We start from the raw sequence: 18,816 nt of genomic DNA, 5'->3' as shown, positions 1-18,816 counted from the left end.
CCTTTAAAATTTTTTTTTTTTTTTTTGAGATGGAGTCTCGCTCTTTCGCCCAGGCTGGAGTGCAGTGGCGCAATCTCGGCTCACTGCAGGCTCCGCCTCCCAGGTTCACACCATTCTCCTGCCTCAGCCTCCTGAGTAGCTAGGACTACAGGTGCCTACCACCACGCCCAGCTAATTTTTTGTATTTTTAGTAGAGATGGGGTTTCACTGTGTTAGCCAAGATGGTCTCGATCTTCTGACCTTGTGATCCGCCCGTCTCGGCCTCCCAAAGTGCTGGGATTACAGGCGTGAGCCACCGTGCCCGGCCTAATTTTTTTTTTTTTTTTTTTTAGTAGAGAAAGGGTCTCACTTTGCTGCCCAGGCTGGAATGCAGTGGTGTGATTATAACTTCCTGTAACCCCGAACTCTCAGGCTCAAGCAATCCTCCTGTGTCAGCTGCCTAAGTAGCTGGGACTACAGGTGCACACCACTGCACCCAGCTAATTTGTTTTATTTTATTTTTTGTAAAAACATGGTCTTGGCATATTGCCCAGACTGGCCTGAAACTTCTGGACCCAGGCAGTCCTCCTACCTCAGCCTCCCAAAGTGCTGGGATTGCAGGCGTGAACCACCATGCCCACAACTTTTTCCTTTTGCCCAGTTTCTTCCAGTGGCAATATCTTGCAAAACTATTAAGCCAGAGGAACTGAAAGTACAATATTGCAACTAGAATATTAACATTGGTATAATTCATTAATCTTATTCAGATTTTTTCAGTTTTACTTTTATTCGTTCTGTGTATATGTATATTTAATTCTATGTAGTTTTATCACGTGTAGGTTTTTTATTTATAATTTTTTTCTCAATTGACTGAGAACTCAAGCTGAGAGAAGGTATGCTATTTATTAGGTCCCTCTCCAATTCCACCAGTAACAACCTAAGCATAATTCCTTCTCTTCACATAATAGCTACCTGACATTGGGTGAGCTACTTAACTTCCAAATCTTGGTTTTCTCATCTATAGAACATGATTCACAGTAGCTGCCTACTGCAGAGGGTTGCTGTGAGGACTGAAATGAGAAAATGTGCAGCATGGGTACTTGGCATAGTCCGTGGCATACAAAAGGAGCTCAATAAATGATCATCTCATTTTTTTTTAAAGTGACGTTTTATTTTATTTTTCGAGACATTCTCTTGCTCTGTTGCCCAGGCTGGAGTGCAGTGACAATTATAGCTCACTGCAACCTTGAACTCCTGGACTCAAACCATCTTCCCAAGCATGCACCACCATGCCTGGCTAGTTTTTTGTGGAGATGGGGTCTTGCTGTGTTGCCCAGGCTGATCTTGAAAATCCCTGCCTCAAGAAACCTTCCCACCTTAGCATCCCAAAGAGCTGGGATTAAAGGCATAAACCACTGTGCCCAGCAAAAAATGAGACCTGTAAAAACTGAGATTACAAATGAGAGTGTTTGGGTTTTTAAAAGCTTTTCACAAAAGTGTAGTTATCACAGGATTGTAGAATTGGAAGGCCTCTAAGTAGTCACTTAATAGTTTTAAAACCAGTCCAGGACCCCCCTAAGTGTTCTTAGCTCTTATTCTTATGCTTATTTGTTTTTTGTCTTTTTTTTTTCTTCCTTTTTGTGGAGAACGGGGTCTCGCTATATTGCCCATGCAGGTCTCGAACTCCTGGGCTCAAGCTATCCTCCTGCCTCTGCCTCCCTGAGAGCTGGGATTACAGGCATGAGCCACCACGCCCTGCACTTAGCTCTTATTCTTTATGATAAAAGAAAATCTGCCTTCCTGTAATTTTCTAGATCTGCCCTAATCCATGTGATAGCCCTTCTAGGATTTGACGACAACCATCATGTTCCTCCTAAATTACCTTTTCCAGACTATCCTTTAGCTATTCCTTATAAGATGTAGCTTTCAGACTCTTGCCCATCTTGGTCTTCCTCATCTAGACAAGGTCCAATTTGTTGTTCCCCTTAGCTGAATACAGAACTGAAATGTAATCAGGCTAACATATCCCAAGATAGGCCTATCTTCTCTGTAGCTGGTTTTTTTTTTTTGAAACCAGGTCACTCTGTTGGTGCACATACAGCTTGTTCTTTTGTCTTCTGTTTATTTTCTAGATGAAAAATAAATGCACAGCAGTTAAACACAGCCAATTGAACACACATTTAACTTTCATTCCCCTCCATAACCCCATTAAAATAGTAGTAAGAGGGGAAGGACATATCAGCAAATGAGAAATCAATGGAATATTAAAGCCAGAGAGCATGTGTAGAAGACTTAGTGGGCCAGAGGAACTGAAAGTGCCTCCCAGGGGGAGAAACTGAGAAGGAAGAGGATTTCTAGTGTAGAACCCTGGAATAGTTCCAGAATTGGAGACACCAAATACTGAAAACAGGAAGATTACTTGGAAGTCTGTATGAAAGGCAATTAGATGCCTGCACCCCCTCCCCCACTCTCTCAGGAGATAAGAAGTTTAGTCTTAGATACTGAACCAGAGGCTCCGAATCAGGCACACCAAGCATAGGAGAAGCGGTGCAATATGGAGCAAAACTGAAAATAAGGACTTTAAGATAAGAGTTATCAGTAGTGCATGGTAGAACCATCCTCCTCTTATACCCAGTTTCCAGAATATCTGTAGGCCGACAGATATTTCCCTGCAAGAGAATGGAAGATCTTGCTCTGATAAAATTAACTCCAGAGAAAGAGTCCTAAAGATACTGAATACTTCCAGGGGTCCTCAATCAAATGGCCGATTCTTGCCTGATCATCCTAATGTGACGCCCACAAATCAACAAGCCTACCCCCTAGCCAAGTGTCACCAGACATTTAAAGAAAACCTCTAACATAGGAGACAGAGATCAAAACAATTGGAAGAGAAAATATCTCAGGAAACAGTAAAAGCGGAGAGATAAAGAAGAAAAAAAAGTTGTAACTATATACTACCTCAGGAGAGATTTGAGAAAATATTGCATTCGTGAAAGATGAACAGGATTCTTTTAAAAAGGAAGCTTTTGAAAACAAGACCTCTAGGAAATTAAAAATATGATAGCCAGTATAAAAACCTACAACACAGAAAGATTGTAAGATAGGGTTGAAGAAGTTTCCTCACTGATAGACCAAATGAAAGAGATGGAAAGTGGGGAAGAACAATAAGAAAATTAGAGGATTATTCCAAGAAATCTAACACCTGACTAATAGAAATTTCTGAAGAGAAAAAATTACAATAGGAGGGAGGAAATTATCAAGGATTAAATGGCGTGAAGAGATTTTTCCAGAACTGAAATAATGTCTGTAGATTGATACAGCACAATAAAAGAAAACCAATACCAAGATACAACACTGAAATTTTAGAACTACAAGAATACAGAGAAAATCCTAAAGGCTTCTAGAGAGCACAGTTACATACTTAGAGTTAGGATTCAAAATAGCATTCGATTTCTCGATAACAACAAACTAGGCCAGGTGTGGTGACTCACACCTGTAATCCCAGCTCTTTGAGAGGCTGAGGTGGGAGGATTGCTTGAAGCCAGGAGTTTGAGAACAGCCTGAGCAACAAAGCAGGACCTGTCTGTACAAATATATATATATATATATTTATATTTTTATATATATATATAATATATATATTTATATATACAAATAAATATAAATAAATAAATATATTTATATATAGTTACAACTTTTTTCTTCTTTATATATATATTTATATATTTATATATATATTTATATATATATATTTATATTTATATTTATATTTATATTTATATATATATTTTTTTTAAACATAGCCAGGTGCACACTAGCATGCCTATAGTCTCAACTACTCAGGAGACTGAGGCAGTAGGATTGCTTGAGCTCAGGAATTCAAGTCCAGCCCAGGGGACAGAGTAAGACCCCATCTCTAAAAACAAAGAACTAGAAGACAATGGAGCAATACTTTCAAAATTTTGACAGGAAAAAAGTCTAAACTTTGAATTTTTTAACCAACTAAATTATTATCTAAGCTTGAGGGTAGTAAAGACATTTTCAGACATTGTACATAGACCCCCTTTTTATGAGGCTCTACTAGAAGACACATTTTTATTTGTTTGAGATGGAATCTCGTTCTTCTTGCCCAGGCTGGAGTGCAATGGTACGGTGTCTGCTCACTGCAACCCCCGCCTCCCAAGTTAAGCGATTCTTCTGCCTCAGCACCTCGGGTAGCTGGAATTACAGGTGCCCGCCACCACGCTGGGCTAATTTTTTGCATTTTTAGTAGAGACGGGGTTTCACCGTGTTGGCCAGGCTGGTCTCGAACCCCTGACCTCAGGTGATCCACCCGCTTCAGGCTCCCAAAGTGCTGAGATTACAGGTGTGAGCCACCACGCCCAGCCTAGAAGACACTTTCTACCAGAACAAGTGAATAAATAAGAAAGAGGACTATGTGGGGTTCAGGAAACAGGGGTGTTAGTATAGGTGAGGGAAACAGAATTCCCAGGAAGAGTTCCAGTAGATAATGTCTCAAGAAACAGACAACTTAAAACAAACAACTGATAGAGTACCTGAATGAATATATTAACCAGAGTTTTATGCTCTAGGGAAAAGAAAAATTATACAAAAAGGAAATATACTCACAGTATACGGCATGGCTTGGCTACAAATAATATTTACATAGGCTTAATGCAACTCTTCATATTAATTTAACCAAAATTTGACGTAATTATATTGGAAAGATAGGGAGAGTGTATGGGGTAGTACATGAAGAAAGGTATCAGGACAAATTCTTAATCTTCCATAATAGGAATTAGATTAGTAATATAATAGTTATCTTTTGCCGCATAACAAACTACACCAAAATTTGTGACTTTTTTGTTTTTGGGACTCCAGCCCAGGCAGGAGTGCAGTGGCATGATCTTGGCTCACTGCAGCCTCTGCCTCCTAGGTTCAAGCAACTCTTCTGCCTCAGTGACCCAAATAGCTGGGATTACAGGCATGCGCCACCACACCCAGCTAATTTTTGTATTTATTGTAGAGACAGGGTTTCATCATGTTGCCCAGGCTGCTCTCAAACTCCTGATCCACCCTCAAGCGATCCACCTTCCTTGGCCTCCCAAAGTGCTGGGATTACAGGCATGAGCCACCCTGCGCCCGGCCCAAAATTTAGTGACTTAAAGCAAGTATTTATTATCTGACAGTTTCTGCGGGCCAGGAGTTCAGAAGCAGCTTAGACATTTCTCACAAAGTTGCTGTCATCTGAAGGCTTGACGAGCTGGAGGATGCTCTTCCAAGCTCACTCAGGTAGCCGTAGAAGTCTTCAGTCTTCTTCATATGGGCCGCTCTTAAGGATATGTTATTTAGCTTCTCTTAGAGCAAGTGATCCAGAAGAAGAGGGTAAGAGGAATTTCAGTGCCTTTTATGACCTAGCTTTGAATGTGACATACCATCATCACTTCTGCTATATTCTGTTTGTCACATAGACCAACCCTGACATGTTGTGGGAGGGGACTGCACAAGAGCTATTTAGAGGTTGGGTACCACAGGGAATAACTCAAAGTGAAAAGTCAACAAGTAATAAGTAAGCATATTATTTAGAAAGATGGAGAAAAGTCCTAGAAGCAAGAGGTTGCCCCTGGGAGTAGGAATCACGGGCAAGGAATCAAGAAAACAGAGACTGCTAGTTGTTGTTTTTTTCTTTTGTAATAAACCTCATAGAACAACTAAGAAATTTGAGTAAAGGCTGGGTGCGGTGGCTCACACCTGTTTAATCCAAGGATTCGATCTTCCAACCTCAATCCTTGGATAAACATGACACAAAGAGATGAGCATCAGATAGTGAGATTCTCTGGCATTTCACTAATGTGGAACCTGATAAAAAGGAAAAAAGGACTGTTTTGCTCTTCCTGGAGAATAGGAAGTTCTTAATTGGAAATGTTTATATAGCTTGGAGCTATAAATGGCTTATTGAAGGGAAGAGCCTTTTGGCAGGTAGTTGGAAAACACTTTATAGAATTCCTCAGGCTAAGGGTGTGTCAGTGAGGATTTGACACTCATTGGAGGAAGAGTTGGCCTCTGTCCCTGCTAGCCATACAGAGCAGCAGCCAGTCCACAACACCAGTGTATCTCCTTATGCCCCCGCCTCCAGCCCAGTCACTACATATTTACTCCTCTTGAGGAGCATACTGTTAGGAGCACCAGCGTTCTTGGACCATTTGTCTAGTCCATCTGCCTGAGGTTGGGATAAAGTGTTACAGGAATCAGGTATTTGAGTTGGTGGAGTAGCTGAAAGGGGTGCATTGGAGACTACCATATAAGTAAAAACAATTACATGAAACATTCAGGCTTAAATTTTTTAGCTATTTTAACACTTCATTAAAATGTATTGTTTACATTCTTCTACTGTAACCGAGTATATTGCATTTAAAATACTTCAGGGTCATCATGCTAAGCCTTGGCCTCCATGCCCTGGGATGCCTTCAACGTCTTTGCAGTGGGCAGTGGGGTATGCTGTGGAGGGGGGTGGGTTTTTTTTTTTTTTTTTTTTTTTTTTTGCATTCCTCAATATCTGTCTTTGTATTTTACTTTGCCCACAGATTGGGGACCACAAATTCAGTGCTCACCGGATCGTCTTAGCAGCCTCGATCCCGTATTTCCATGCTATGTTTACAAATGACATGATGGAGTGCAAGCAGGATGAGATTGTAATGCAAGGAATGGACCCAAGGTACTGAATCCCACCATTAGATTTCGCAGGCTGCTTTCCAGGTGCAGTTTCAGCCTGTGCACGGTTCTGTTGAGTACCTGCAGCAGGACACAGTGTCTAATAGCCTAGCTCTACACAAATAATAAGTGATTAATAGGCAGATTAGAACCTCAGCCAGTGGTCTGAGATAGGGTTAAAATGAAGGGATTTTTGATGCTGCTGTTTTTACCCTACTATAAGAGAAATACATTTAATAGGACCTAGACTCCATGATTTTTTTTTTTTTTTTTTTGACTGGGGCTGGGTTTAAGAGTGGTGGTATATTATTCTGTGCACTTTTCTGGGCTAGTCATTTTAGCTGACAAAATAGTTCTTCAAATAAGTGTCTTCATTTATGTCCCTTCTCATCAGTCTAGAAGAGTGTTGTCCACTGGAGGTTTCTGCAGTGATGCAAATGTTCTGTTTGTATTGCCCAATATGGTAGCCACTAGACACAGATGGCTACTGAGCACTTGAAATATGACTAGTGGGACTGAAGAACTGAATTTTAAATTTTGTTTAATTTTAATCAATTTAATTTTAAAGTTAAATAGTCACATGTGGCTAATGGCTACTATATTAGACAACACAGGTCTAAAAGGTGGCAGATGTTATGGTTATTTCATGGTTCAGAAAATTGAAGCTCAAGGAGATCAAGCCCAAGGTTATCCCCTTAGCTGGTAGTCAGTTATTGCCCAACCTCTTAATCTGACAGTGGTGACAACTAGGGAGAAAAGAGCTAGGAGACTGTGTGTTACCCTCTGGATGATCAAAGTGCCCCAATACCGGAAGAGGATTTATATACCCATGGCAAGGCAGAAATCTCAGGTCAGGCCAGGCAAGGTGGCTCACGCCTGAAATCCAAACAATTTGGGAGGTCAAGGCGGGAGGATTGCTTGAGGCTAGGAGTTCTAGACCAGCCTGGACAACATAAACCACATCTTTATAAAAAAAATTGTTTTTAATTAGCCGGGCATGGTGGTGCACACCTGTAGTCTCAGCTACTTAGAAAGCTGAGGTGGGAAGTGAGCCGAGGAGGTCAAGGCTGCAGTGAGCTGTGATCACACCACTACACTCCAGCCTGGGCAACAGAGTGAGACCTTGACTCTTAAAAAAGAAAGAAATCTTAGGCCAGTTACTTATGAGGAAAGACATAGAAGTAAGGTGTCCAAGGGCAGTTGTGCCCTCCTATTCTCTGAGGTGTGTGTCTGAAGGAGGCATGCTCGTCCCATGAATAGTCCAGAAGCTTCATTTAACAGAGATTGCCTGAACATCCATGATGAGCACAGCTCTATCATATATCTGAGGTATAGCAGTGAGAAAACAGCACCTCTTCTCATTCTGCCAACCTTTTTTTTGGGGGGGGTTGGGGGGGCAATGGAGTCTCACTCTTGGCACCCAGGCTGGAGTGCAGTGGTGTGATCTGGGCTCACTGCAACCTCCACCTCCCAGGTTCAAGCAGTTCTACTGCCTCAGCCTCCCATGAGTAGCTGGGATTACAGGCACCCGCCTTTTTTTTTTTTTTTTTTTTTGAGATGGAGTCTCACTCTGTTGCCCAGGCTAGAATGCAATGACATGATCTCTGTTCACTGCAAGAACCTCCACCTCCTGGATTCAAGCGATTCTCTTCCCTCAGCCTCTCAAGTAGCTGGGACTACAGGCGCATGCCACCACGCCCGGCTAATTTTTGTATTTTTAGTAGACACAGGGTTTTGCCATGTTGGCTAGGTTGGTCTCAAACTCCTGACCTCAGGTGATCCGCCCACCTCGGCCTCCCAAAGTGCTGGGATTACAGGCGTGAGCCACCGCGCCCGGCCTCTGCCAGCTTTCTAGTAGTGATTTGGCAGTCACCAAGTACATGCATGGTATGGCTAAGAGTGAAAGTGATATGAGAAAAGTAAAGCAGAGTAAAGGCTAGTGAAGGATGGTGGAGTCTGTGCTATTTTCGGGTGATCAGGGAAGGCCCCTGTCATGGGGTGGCATTTGAGCTGAGACATCTTAATTGAAGTGAGGGAATGAGCCATCTGGGGGAAGAGCCCTCCAAACAGGGAGCAGTCATTGCAAAGGCCCTGAGGTAAGAATATGTCCAGAATGTTGGAATCAAGTAAGAAAGGGAGAAAGTGGAGGTGAGGAGGACAGACAGATGGAGAGGGACCAGAGTACATGCAGCCTTATAGGTGGAATTTGGATTTCATTTTCAGTGTGAATTGAAAGCAGAAAAAATGTTAGAAATCTCATTCTAGAAATTTACCCCAAAGAAATAATTCAAAAACGTTCTAACAGCAATAAGATGGTAATAGCTATTATGCTTACCAATAAAGGAAATAAATGATAGCATATTTGCATGTTGAAATATTATATAGCAGCCACTAAAAACAATAAACATGAAGACAGTGTAGCAACATGGGAAAGTCTTGATAAGTATTTTATGATTGTATCCATATAATTCATGCATGTAGGCGATCAAGGACTAAAAATGAATGTAGAAAAATGACCACTGTTGACTTTTTCAGTAGTGAAATTGTAGGTGATTGTGTTCTCTTTTTTAGAATTTTCTGTAGGGCAATGAAGACAACTTGGTAGAATGAGTTTTAGGCTGCGGTGAAGTAGTTACTCCATTAGATAGATTGATCTCAAAGGGCATGGGCTAAGTAATGTCAGTTCAGTTAGGGCCTGAGTCTCCCGTGGGCCAAGACTCGTCTCTGAAAGCACCTCACAGCTTTCCCTCTTTCCTCTAGTGCCCTGGAGGCTCTGATCAACTTTGCCTACAACGGCAACCTTGCCATTGACCAGCAAAATGTCCAGTCATTGCTGATGGGGGCGAGCTTCCTGCAGCTGCAGAGCATCAAAGACGCCTGCTGCACATTCCTCCGAGAACGGTGAGGTGATGTGGTGGGCCTGGTGAAGAACATGACTGTTTCATTTCTGGAATCTTCTGCCAGTTTGCTGAGTTCTTGGGACCATATATAGGTTTATGAAGGGAGTGAGCTGGAAAGGTTATTCTGCAGAGCTTACATTTCTTGAAATCAGTTTGTAGCAGTGCCCACTTCTTTAAGACGAATTTTTTCAGAACATGATTTACGTAGTCCAGCTTGCCCTTTCCCTTGGCTTGACATGTACATTTTCTGTTCCTCCCTCTCCAATCTCACCAGCCACTAATTTAGCTGATTTCTCACCAAACTGATTTGTGCAGTGCTCCCCTACTGTTCCATAGCCATCTCCATCTTTGTTTAGGTACTTTGCCCTCTGAATTTCTTTTCTTTTCTTTTTTTTTTTTTAAGACAGGATCTTGCTCTGTCACCCAGGCTGGAGTGCAGTGGTGTGATCTCGCCTCACTGCAACCTCTGCCTCCCATGTTCCAGCAATCCTCCCACCTCAGCCTACCGAGTAGCTGGAGCTACAGGCATGTGCCACCACACCTGGCTAATTTTTGTAATTTTTTTGGTAGAGATGGGGTTTTGCCATGTTGCCCAGGCTGGTCTCAAACTCTGCCCACCTTGGTCTCCCAAAGTGCTTGGATTACAGGCATAAGCCACTGCTCCCAGCCCTCTTTGAATTTCTTGACCTTCCTTTTCATACTTCAGTTATTTAAGAGCCTACCCAAATTTCACTTCCTGGAATTCTCTATCCTCCTTAGTCCACTGGGAACTATCATTGTATGCACTTTAATGGTTGGGACCATGGATTATACCCCCACCTATTTCCAGTGCTTGGCAGTGGGCCTCATGGGTCTCCTATGGCCTTCTGCCTGAGCAGTTAAGAAGGCTCTCCCTCCCCCTCAGGAGCCAGAGCTCTTAGTCATAAGGTAAAGGCCTTTTAACCAGCAGAGGCTTGGGGATGTGGGTTAGTGCTGGGCCACACACAGGCAGGAGGAACCCAAACAGCACCCCTGTGTCTGTGGTGCTTCGCACACCCAGCCTTCACCTGAGCCTACTCTGATCACTAGGTAGCTGGCCTGTCAGCATTCCTCCTGACTCAGATCTGCCCTCCGAACCTCATCCCCTCATGGAGCTGACCTCCCCTCCCCCATTCTCACTCCACCTATCCAGTTCAGTTAGCAGCTTATGGACCACACCTGCTAACTATTCATATCCTGCCCACACGGTGCTCATGGTCATCACACTGAGTACTGCTGTGTGTGCAGCTAGTCAAATAACCGTGGTAATGATGCCTAAGATTTAGTGAGGGGCTCATCTGCTGAACACTGGGTAAAAAGGGTTTCATCCTGAGGTAAGTGGTGCTGTTCACAGTTTTATAAAGACCTCGTAGTAAGAGTAAAGCTGCGGAACCAAGCTTGTCCCTGCTCTGGGATGCCTTCTGGGGCAGGCCAGAGGGCGCGTATGGAGATGTGAGGAGCACACACTATCTTTCCTGCTCGTTTGTGAGCTTTTTAAGACACAGACTGGACTTCACACAACTTGGAAAATGACTTCCTGTTTTCTTTTTCTTTCTTTCTTTCTTTTTTTTTTTCTGTAAGATAGAGCCCCAGGCTTGGAGGCCTTGGGCTTCACCACTGCTGAAATGACTTTCTGTGGCTAAAGTAGGATTAATCCTGGAAAGGATTGTTGGCGAGCCTCGAATCTTCACCAATGGACAACAGCTCCACCTAGGGGGTTTTTGAGATTGTCACTGTCAACACTGGATACAGGCTATGTTGTAAAGTACTGTCATCTAAAAGTTGCTTAGAAAAGTGATTTTTAGGCCATATGAGGTGGTTCATGCTGTAATCCCAGCATTTTGGGAGGCAAAGGCAGGAGGATTGCTTGAGGTTAGGATTTGCAGACCAGCCTGTATGCCAGAGCAAGACCCTGTCTCTACAAAAAAAAAAGTTTTAATTAGTCAAGTGCAGTGGCTCACGCCTATAGTCCCAACTACTGGAGAGGCTAAGGTGGGAGAATCGCTTGAACCAGGAGCCCAAGGCTGCAGTGAGTTATAATCACCTTACTCCAGCTTGGGCGACTGAGCAAGACTCTGTCTCTAAAAACTAAAAAGAAAAAAGAAAAGTCATTTTTAGGCCAGTGCAGGTTTGCATGCACCAGTAACATTTTAGGAGTAAGTACTTACGCATAAACCTGATGTTTTCAGTCTATCCTTGACATTTTTTCATTCAGCCCTTCAGGACCCCTTCTGAGACCTAAACCTATACCTCTCCTATTTCCTGCCACAGACTCCAGAGCCATGGCCTGCTTTCTGTTTTCTCTCCAGTAATTCCTGTTATTGTCTCTGTTCCTTGGAATGATTCTCCCTGAGCCTGGCTACAGAATGTGGTGGTGTCTCCCAGCTCCCCACTTCCTATGTGCCCTTGAGGGTGCATCATTTTCTTTTTTTCTTTTTTTTTTAAGGCGGAGTCTCGCTCTGTGAGACGGAGTGTCGCTCTTGTTGCCCAGGCTGGAGTGCAGTGGCGCGATCTCGGCTCACTGCAAGCTCCGCCTCCTGAGTTCACGCCATTCTCCTGCCTCAGCCTCCTGAGTAGCTGGGACTACAGGCGCCTGCCAGCACGCCCGGCTAATTTTTTGTATTTTTAGTAGAGATGCGGTTTCACCATGTTAGCCAGGATGGTCTCGATCTCCTGACCTTGTGATCCTCTCGCCTCAGCCTCCCAAAGTTCTGGGATTACAGGCGTGAGCCACCATGCCCGGCCGAGGGTGCATCATTTTCAAGATTTGATTGCCAGCGACTTGAGGAAAACCATTCTGAGCACCAGTGGAAAAGATATGTGACAGCACAGAGAAGCCACAATGCTATCAGAGTTCTTAAAGCCACAGTTCCTGAGGCTGCTCAGTCTATTACATCTTCAGCCTGCTGCTTTTTTTTCCCCCTGAGGCTGGGGTTGACTTTTTCTGGTGGCCCTGTTTCCGGCCTTCAAATGTATGGGCCTCCTTGCTTTTAGGCAAGCACTGGAGCTGTGTATTTTCTTTCTTTTTTTTTTTTTTGAGATGGAGTCTCACTCTGTCACCCAGGCTGTAGTGCAGTTTCGTGATCTCGGCTCACTGCAACCTCTGCCTCCCGAGCTCAAGCATTCTCCTGCCTCGGCCTCTGGAGTGGCAGGATTACAGGTGCCTGCCACCATGCCCGGCTAATTTTTGTATTTTTATTTATTTATTTATTTTTGAGACAGAGTCTTGCTCTGTCACCCAGGCGGGAATGCAGTGGCAAGATCTCAGCTCACTGCAACCTCCACCTCCCAGGTTCAAGCGATTCTCCTGCCTCAGCCTCCCGAGCAGCTGGGACTACAGGCATGCGCCACCACGCCCAGCTAATTTTTGTATTTTTAGTAGAGATGGGGTTTCACCATGTTGGCCAGGCTGGTCTTGATCTCCTGACCTCAAGTGATCCACCCACCTCGGCCTCCCAAAGTGCTGGGATTACAGGCATGAGTCACCACACCCAGCCTTGGAGCTGTGTATTTTCTGAAATTCTCTCAGAGGTAGATTGGAACATCAAATGCATCAATGAACCACGTCTAGTATTTAATTCAAGTCACTGCTTCCTGCCTCTGATAAAGCATTATGTCTTATGCTGGCTTCTTGCTTCCAAAGTCAAGCTGTGTCAGCAAGGAAGAAGGTTTTGATGTGGCTAATGAAAGATGTGGGTCTCCATCAACCCTGTAGCTGTAGGTTTATTTTCCCTCATATCTCCCTTCTCCTCTGGCATGGGCCCCTTTCCTGCGTGGCCGCTCTCCTTCCTTTTCTCCCACTAATTGCCTCACAAACAGGCTCCTCACATCCCCCATCCTCTTGGATGTAAAAGCCCAGTTCAGTTAAGAAGGTGTGTTTTGGCTGGGTGTGTTGACTCACACCTGTAATCCCAACACTTTGGGAGGCCGAGGGGGGGGTGGATCACCTGAGGTCGGGAGTTCGAGACCAGCCCGGCCAACATAGTGAAACCCCATCTCTACTAAAAATACAAAAAACTTAGCTGGCTATGGTGACGGGCACCTGTAATCCCAGCTACTCGGGAGGCTGAGGCAGGAGAATCACTGGAACCCGGGAGGTGGAGATTGTGGTGAGCCAAGATCATGCCATTGCACTCCAGCCTGGGCAACAAGAGCGAAACTACATCTCAAAAAAAAAGAAAAAAAAAAGGAAGATGTGTTTTGGCCGGGTGTGGTGGCTCACGCTTGTTATCCTGGCACTTTCAGAGGCCGAGGCAGGCAGATCACCTGAGGTCAGTAGTTGGAGACCAGCCTGGCCAACATGGTGAAACGCCATCTCTACTAAAAATACAAAAATGTGCCGGCCATGGTGGCGCACGCCTGTAATCCCAGCTACTTGGGAGGCTGAGCCAGGAGAATCACTTGAACCCAGGAGGCAGAGGTTGCAGTGAGCTGAGACCATGCCACTGCACTCTAGCCTCGGCAACACAGGGAGACTCCGTCTCAAAAAAAAGAAAAGGGGAAAAAAAAGGTGTGTTTTGTGCTCAGTATTGTGACAAGCCAATCAGAGACACCCAAAAGTAGGGTACGAGAATCCTAACCTGAGAAGGAGAGTTTGGAAATGAATGCCAATGGCTACGTTGATCATTGGCTCCCGTATCCTTGGACTTGATCCAGCTTCTGCTCTGTGGCATTTTGAATCCTCCTCTTGGGTTGATGTCAAAGTGGTAGGAAATAGTGAAGCACATGCTGTAGAGGCCCAGGGAAGGTTTATCTTTATATCTGCCTTATATTTGTAAAGTGCTTTAACAAGTCTCATTCAGTCACTATAAGTGCTTTAGGAGAAAGGCATTTGACAGATGACTGAGCTGACATTCTGACCTTCAGCACTGTATTCCTCAGTGGCCATGAACTTTGCCTACATCTTGCTGTCTGCTTACGTTTCTGTGCTCTTTTAAATTCACATCGGTTTCCAAAACAATGGACAGAGCAAGCTCAGGCTGGAATGAAATAACTATGTAGAATTTTGACTAGTCATAAAGCCAGGCTCCAAGGTACCTTGCCCATTCAGTCCTTAACGGATCAACTGCTAGGGGACAATAGTGAATATTGCTTAAATAAATATAACCCTGTGCCTAAAACCTTAACTCAACGTCGGGGAAAAGACATAAACCTTTCTAATGAAGAAAAGCAAGCCTGGCCAATTTTTAATCTGATCAATACCATCTCTACAGAGAATCAGTCATGGAGCCAAATAAGAATCCCCCAGGGTCTGCTGCTGTCACCAAGATTTTAGAATCGCACTGGGCTCATTTGGAATTTTCTTAGATGCAACAGTAGTAAGAAAAACAAGCTGGGCACAGTGGCTCACGCCTGTAATCCCAGCACTTTGGGAGCCCAAGGCAGGAGGATTACTCGAGCCTAGGAGTTTGAGACCAGTCTGGGCAACATAGGGAGACGCTGTCTCTACCAAAAAACACTTTTTTTTTTAATTAGCCAGGTGTGGTCTCAGCTACTTGGCAGGTTGAGGTAGGAGGATCACTTGAGCTCAAGAGGTCAAGGCTATCATGAGCCATAATTGCACCACTACACTATACAGCCTAGGTGACAGAATAAGACCTTATCTCAAAAAACAAAAACAACCATAATAAAAAATTAAGACGGCCATTAACTTCATACCAGGTACCATGCATCATGGCTCAGCCCTAAGAGGTAGCTGTTGTCATCATCTTCTTTCAGGTGAGAAAATTACTGACACTTGGAAGAACATAACCCACCCAAGTTGCCCCATGAGCATCAAGGCCAGGATTTATCCTGGGTTTCTCTAGCCCTGATGAGTGTAAGTCTGCCAGGCTACCGTGGAAATGTGCACAAGAGTCCTGATTTCAATCTCAGCACCTCCACTTGCTTGTCTCGAGGGACTGTGAGCACCATTTTTGGTTTCCCTGAGCCTGTTTTCCATCTGTGAGTGCATTACTACTTTACAGGTTAAGAAGATTCTGGAGAATGTGTATAAAAGGCCTAGCAAAATACTTGACTCACTGATGGTAAATAAATGATAGCTGCTGCTGTTGTTTCTGGTTGTCTGAACAATTAGGCCCATGGAGTCTCTTTCTATCTAAAACAAGAAAAAATCCCAGCACTTTGGGAGGCCGAGGCAGGTGGATCGCTAGAGTTCAGGAGTTCAAACCTGCCTAGGCAACATGGTGAATCCCTGTCTCTACCACAAAAAGTACAAAAATTAGCCAGGCATGGTGGCACCTGTAGTCCCAGCTACTTGCGGGGCTGAGGCGGGAGGATCGCTTGAGCCCAGGAGGTCAAGGCTGATGTGAGCCGGGTTCACGCTACTGCACTCCAGCCTGGGGGACAAAGTGAGACCCTGTCTCAAAAAAGAAAAAAAAGGAAAAAAAAAAAAAAAAGAAAAAGTATAAGGGTTCCCATATTAAAGAAGCCATCTCTCCATGTTGTTTTTTGTTGTTGTTGTTTTGTTTTTGTTTTGAGACGGAGTCTTGCTCTGTCGCCCAGGCTGGAGTGCAGTGGCGCAGTCTCGGCTCACTGCAAGCTCCGCTTCCTGGATTCACACCATTCTCCTGCCTCAGCCTCCCGAGTAGCTGGGACTACAGGCGCCCGCCACCACGTCCGGCTAATTTTTTGTATTTTTAGTAGAGACAGGGTTTCACCGTGTTAGCCAAGATGGTCTTGATATCCTGACCTCGTGATCTGCCCGCCTCGGCCTCCCAAAGTGCTGGGATTACAGGCGTGAGCCACTGTGCCCGGCCCTGTCTATGTTTTTTAAACTCTAATTCTGTGACTTCAGTGCCTTCCTTGTGACCAAAGTTGAGATAGTGTCCTGGACACTCAACCAGGAATTTCAGTGGTGGAACGTCTCAAGCAGATTTTCAGCGCATGCACTCCTGTGACGGTTACTTCTCACCTTCTGACAGTTACTTTACAGAACTACCCAGAGAGCTCATTCCACCTGACACACAGAGCACCAGGCCCAAAAGGCAGGGACCTTTGAGGATAATCTTTCTTCTTAATTTTATACCTTTAGAAGTTGAGTCCCAGAGAAGTACAGTTTCCAACAAAGCTGAGGTTAAGAATTTGTTTTCATTCTGTGGCTCTACCCAGAACCAGCCCGAGAATGATCAAAGATAACATCCTTTCTTCCTCTAATTTTTTTTTTCTTTTCTTATGCCAAAGGCTTCACCCAAAAAACTGCCTGGGTGTGCGCCAGTTTGCTGAGACAATGATGTGTGCTGTGCTGTACGACTCTGCCAACAGCTTCATCCACCAGCACTTTGTGGAGGTGTCCATGTCGGAAGAGTTCCTGGCCCTGCCCTTGGAAGACGTGCTTGAGCTGGTGTCTCGGGATGAGCTGAATGTCAAATCTGAGGAGCAGGTATGTGAGCCCAGTAGCAGTCCGTGCAGGTGACGTGAGACGCTGCTCTTTATAATCATTGTTTTATTTATTTATTTTTTTACAAAATTAAGATCATGACATATATGTGGCTGTTGTATATTATGGGGCTTGTTTTACTGTATCATGCATTTTTCATGAAAACGTTCTATGTTTTATTTATTTTTTTGAGACAGTATCTTGCTCTGTCACCTAGGCTGGAGTGCAGTAGCAAGATCATAGCTTACTGCAGCCTCATCCTCCCACATCAGCTTCCCGAGTAGCTGGAACTACAGGCACATACCACCACACCCAGCTAATTTTTGTACTTTTTGTAGAGACCAGGTTTCACCATGTTGCCCAGGCTAGTCTTGAACTACTATCCTTAAGTGATCCTCCCACCTCAGCCTCCCAAAGTGCTGGGATTGTAGGCGTGAGCCACCGCACCTGGCCTCTATACATTTTAGTGTCTAAATAGCATTCTGTTGATTTTTATCAACCTATTCACCTTATTCTTGCATGTTTGGGTTATTTCCAATATTTACTATTAGAAATAATCCTGCTGTGAACCAGAAACAGCAAGCATAGATAATTTTTTTGTTTTTTTGAGACAGAGTCTCATTCTGTCACCCAAGCTGGAGTGCAGTGGTGCGATCTTGGCTCACTGCAACCTCCATCTCGCAGGTTCAAGCAATTCTCCTGCATCAACCTCCTGAGTAGCTGGGATTACAGGCATGCACCACCATGCCAGGCTAATTTTTATACTTTCAGTAGAGATGGGGTTTCACCATGTTGGCGAGGCTGGTCTCAAATTCCTGACCTCAAGTGACCCGCCCATCTCAGCCTCCCAAAGTGCTGGGTTTACAGGCGTGAGCCACTGTGCCCGGCCTAGTATAGATAACTTTTTGAAAGAATCTTGTTTTAAGGAAGAGCAGAACATTGGGGCGGCTGTGGGAGCGGTCTGTGAAATCAAGAGGGGTTTTTTGTTTGTCTGTTTGTTTTTGAGAAAGAGTCTTGCTCCGACGCCCAGGCAGGCTGGAGTGCAGTGGCAACAATCTCAGCTCACTGTACCTCTGCCTCCCGGGTTCAAGCGATTCTCCTGCTTCAGCCTCCCAAGTAGCTGGGATTACAGGTGCCCTCTACCATGCCTGGCTAATTTTTATATTTTTAGTAGAGATGGGGTTTCACCATGTTGGCCAGGCTGGTCTTGAACTCTGGCCTCACATGATCCTCTCACCTTGGCCTCCCAAAGTGCTGGGATTATAGGCGTGAGCCATCATGCCAGGCCTTTTTTTTTTTTTTTTTTTTTTTTTTTTTTGTGGTGAGACAGAGTCTCACTCTGTCACCCAGGCTGGAGTGCGATGGTACAATCTCAGCTCACTGCAGCCTCAGCCTCCCAGGTTCAAGCATTTCTCCTGCCTCAGCTTCCCAAGTAGCTGGGATTACAGGTGCGTGCCATCATGCCTGGCTAATTTTTGTATTTTTAGTAGAGACGGGGTTTCACTATGTTGGCCGGGCTGTTCTCGAACTCCCGACCTCAGATGATCTGCCCGCCTCGGCCTCCCAAAGTGCTGGGATTACAGGCGTGAGCCACTGTGCCAGGCCTGGCCTTTTTTATTTTTTAAAGGTGAGAGAAATTACAGCATATTTGACTGCTGGTGGGAGTTTTCCAGAAGAGAGGGAAGAATTGATAATGTTGGAGAAATGGGAGAGCAGTTGTTGGAATGATGTTCTGGAATAAGTGAGGACAGTCTAGGGCATAAGGATGTGCGTCTTTGATAGGAGCACAAGCCATCCATATCCACAGTAGCAGGAGGGAGAGCTGGGGCA

General features: G+C 44.5%; 1 protein-coding gene across 5 annotated transcripts in view; it reads left to right on the top strand.

Moving 5' to 3' along the window:
- The window catches only part of KLHL18 (kelch like family member 18), a 61,977-nt gene that overhangs the window by 28,310 nt on the left and 14,851 nt on the right, over positions 1–18,816 (top strand). For all 5 annotated transcript variants that reach the window (XM_002813809.6, XM_009239092.4, XM_009239091.4 and 2 more), the window contains 3 exons: positions 6,564–6,694; positions 9,451–9,591; positions 16,791–16,989. In XM_002813809.6, coding sequence (XP_002813855.3) covers positions 6,564–6,694; positions 9,451–9,591; positions 16,791–16,989 — 471 coding nt within the window. The remainder of the gene's footprint in view (positions 1–6,563; positions 6,695–9,450; positions 9,592–16,790; positions 16,990–18,816) is intronic.

The sequence above is a fragment of the Pongo abelii genome, chromosome 2, assembly GCF_028885655.2.
Source record: "Pongo abelii isolate AG06213 chromosome 2, NHGRI_mPonAbe1-v2.0_pri, whole genome shotgun sequence".
Lineage (NCBI taxonomy): Eukaryota > Metazoa > Chordata > Mammalia > Primates > Hominidae > Pongo > Pongo abelii.
This window is presented reverse-complemented; position numbering and strand designations above follow the sequence as displayed.